This window comes from Ruditapes philippinarum, unplaced genomic scaffold, assembly GCF_026571515.1.
Source record: "Ruditapes philippinarum isolate M1 unplaced genomic scaffold, ASM2657151v2 ctg2037_1_1_1_1, whole genome shotgun sequence".
Classification (NCBI taxonomy): Eukaryota; Metazoa; Mollusca; class Bivalvia; order Venerida; family Veneridae; genus Ruditapes; species Ruditapes philippinarum.
Window position 1 is genome coordinate 146976 of NW_026860868.1, and position 3448 is coordinate 150423.

The window sequence follows — 3448 nt, forward strand, 5'->3', positions numbered from 1 at the left end:
TTATTCGTTCCCCAAGTAAAAGAATGGGTATGCCATAACGAGCAAACAAAGGTGAAATTAAATAAAATTGAATTTTGATATTGTGATAAAAGTTCTACAATTATAATTGTTATCATTTTTTTTTTTATTTTGTTTTCATTCTATATACTTCAGATATTTTGTCATTTTTACTGATAGAGTTCATAGATTTAACTCTCAACTCATGACGTTTTTATTATAAAGTTTGCACTAGAAATGAAAAGGTATCATCACATTTTTAGATACAGAATTGAACAGTTTATAGTGATCTAATATGCGCCCCAGGAAGATGATGACATCATCACGTTGTCATTTCACTTAAAACTTTTCATAACGTGATTTATCAAATTAGTATTATTAAAAAAACTGTAGTATAATTCACAAAATACCAGATTATATTAATATTGGTAATTGAAATAATATGTACATAACACCCGATAATAATTCAGGAAGTCCATTTGGTCAAAGCATGGTTTATTCCCATACAAGATCGTGACTACCACTAAAATTGACCAAGCTTGACCATCGGCACACCAGTGAGCATAGATAAAAGGGCACCGTCGATGACTTTGGCCAGTATTTGAAATTGGACTTGACTGACAGAACGGTGTGTATTGAAATTGATACTGTATTTTAAAACCTTCAAAGACGTTTAAAATTGTGTTAATATTTCTTTCATTGCTTTTAGTGACTTTAACTTCGAAAATTGCTTTTTTATATAAAAAGTCAGTGCTACAAATTTCAAAGAACAAAGTATTCCTTACTCTGAATGTTTCTATATATTTAATACCGTCGGAATTTTAGTATGTATCAATTTCAATGCAATGAAAATATATTTGAATAACATTTGGTCTTAATAAGACAATTTCTATAAATGCTGGACAAACAAAACGTCCTGGGTTTTATAAAGTTTGTACTAGAATGATTACATGGTGTGATAGGAAGATATTTATAGAGGCAGGCATATAAGTGCACTTGTGTATACTGTCGTAAATTCAAACATGTTTACATTTCAGATACAGAAATCAAGATGAAATTGTTATTGTTGTGCCTCCTTCCAGTGGTACTGGCCGCTCCCCAAGGTATGAGGTTTTCATTGTTTTATACATGGATATATAAATATAACATCTTCTTATTATTTGAATAATATTATTGAGTATAGTACCAAATGTATTGATAAAAAGGGAAATGTCCGTTTGACAATTAGATATAATTACAAACAAATAAATAGTAATAAATGTACAAAGACATTGTTTGTCTTTATACTTTTACAAATAACTCGATTTATCAGTTGAAGAGAGTCATTTTCCTTTACATTATGTTTATAATTATGTTTTTGGCTAACTGCCTGGTGTGTGTTATTTCACTATATTTCATTAATAGAGGCGAGTCAATGTTGCTATACAACACTATACAACAATCTGTCTTGTTTCAGACTCTAAGAGATTCATTTTTGGCTCACTCCAAGTCGACTCTTTGTGTAAGTATAATGCTATTGACTAAGGGCTCTGATTCTGTATAACATTTCGATTGGTTTTGTTTGTTTGTTTCATTTTACGCATTTTCCCAGCAGTATTTCAGGCATATAGGCGGGTAGTTTCCTAACCATCGTTCCTGGAGAGTTACACCAGTACTAGACTACCTTTCTCCGCGCTAAACTACCAAAGCGTCTCCCGGGGATCGAACCCGCGCCAGAGAGGTAACTGGATTAGAAGTCATCGACTCTAACCCCTCGATCACGGAGGCGGTTATTTCGATTGGTCACAATTCTAAATAATATTAGGGCTTATACGATAATGTTAACAACAGTATTTTAATTAAGGGCAATAACAAATTCTATTTTGACATGTAACAGGTGATTCCGTCGTAAAATAAGCGCACGGGAATACATTAAATATTCTATTCTTGTTTACTTATCACACTTTTTTTCTTATTAATTCGTTTTAATTTGTCATATACATTGACAGAAATAAATTGTCTATCTACTTTAAATTTCACGAATATTAAGTTATTAACATGAATCTGAGGATATGCGGCATTAAAGAAAGACGTCCGTAATAAACTCGGTATAATGCGTCACTCAACGTGTGTAAAGAACTAATAAGCGATTATGTGGCCAGGAACAACATTAAATATCTGCTAAAAGATTAAAGATTTTTAAATGCATATAACAAACGCTTGTGGAATAAAGAATAATTACATTGTACATTTGTACCAGCTTTGGAAAGATAGATAACATAAATTTTTAAATCATTCATATGATTTCCTAATCAGTTGACCTTGACTCCCTGAAATGCGACGTACAAATCATCCTTGACGTTGTCGGAAGTGACCCAACGGAAGCTGCATGTGAGGGAGAATGCCACAAACTGGTGCAAGACGGTAACGTCCTTAACTACGGATGCCCACTCATCTGCCATGCGTGAGTATTTCTTCTTTTATCTTTGATAAATACAACCTGAAAATACACTTCAACTTTTCTAATTCTTTAAATATTTCTTGTAAAATATAGTTTTTAATACCAATGAATTCTCACTCATCTTAGAAAGATTGTTCATTATATGCCATTTCAGGAGAAAGTTGGCTATTATGCTAGCTGCATCCTGATTTTGAAATATGTAAAATACAATTGTGTAAACATTTTAGTTTATGGTTGAAGTAATGCAGAAATATGTCGGAAACCCGGCGATCTATCGACAACAAGGATATAAAAGACCCAAGACAAAACCAACAACAAATATAATCGCTTTTATTGTGTGTCTCTGAGATCCCTATAACCGTCTTATGTTGTATTCAAAACTCACATATTTGTATCCCTTATTCTATTTATAGTATCCAGAATTTGGCACATTACTTCCACGAGACACCAAAGCCTGGAGATCAAACACAGCCATGCGGTGGTCTTACTCTGCCAATTGGAAAATAAGTTTCTTATTTGTCATCTAATATTAATAAAATATTGTTAAACTTATTTGTTAGTCTATTGTATTTTTTATTAGAACTACCGATAGAAAAAAACAATTAAAACTGCTTTGACACTAAAGATCATGCCTGATTTGTTTCCATTTAGCTAATATATACATGTATAAATAAAGAATGTGATATTTAGTAGAAATTGATAAAAGGAATTAGCAGTCCTAGTGCTAGACTTGTGTACCATTTCATGATAACCAGATCAGAAACTTGTGTCATTCTCTTCTTATATTTATTCAATTCATTTTTTCTTTTGTCAAGTTGTGTAAAATGGCCTAAAACGAAAAAAGCAGTTTAAAAACGAACTAAGAATCACATAAAATTGATTATCAATTTAATTCTATATTAAGTTCTTCATTATTGTTTATATATTTTTTCAATTTTAAGTGCCCCGTTTGATGTATGAAGAATTTTGTATAAAGACTATTTGCTGTTCGACCTCAGTGGTGATGTTCCT

The 3448-nt window shown here is 31.7% G+C and overlaps 1 protein-coding gene across 1 annotated transcript; it reads left to right on the plus strand.

Annotated features, from left to right (window-relative positions):
* Positions 1–554: 554 nt before the first annotated feature.
* Positions 555–2989, plus strand: LOC132713652 (uncharacterized). Its single transcript, XM_060696302.1, has 5 exons — positions 555–625; positions 1035–1100; positions 1454–1498; positions 2293–2440; positions 2851–2989. The coding sequence occupies exons 2-5, from the start codon at positions 1049–1051 to the stop codon at positions 2942–2944; spliced, it is 339 nt and encodes a 112-aa protein (XP_060552285.1). The 5' UTR covers positions 555–625; positions 1035–1048; the 3' UTR covers positions 2945–2989.
* Positions 2990–3448: the final 459 nt, after the last annotated feature.

Excerpts from the sequence above, each read along its gene's own strand:
- LOC132713652 (XM_060696302.1), top strand. The coding sequence starts at position 1,049 with ATGAAATTGTTATTGTTGTGCCTCCTTCCAGTGGTACTGGCCGCTCCC. Across the intron at positions 1,499-2,292 it reads ACTCCAAGTCGACTCTTTGT|TTGACCTTGACTCCCTGAAA; the intron begins GTAAGTATAATG and ends TTTCCTAATCAG. Across the intron at positions 2,441-2,850 it reads TGCCCACTCATCTGCCATGC|TATCCAGAATTTGGCACATT; the intron begins GTGAGTATTTCT and ends TTCTATTTATAG.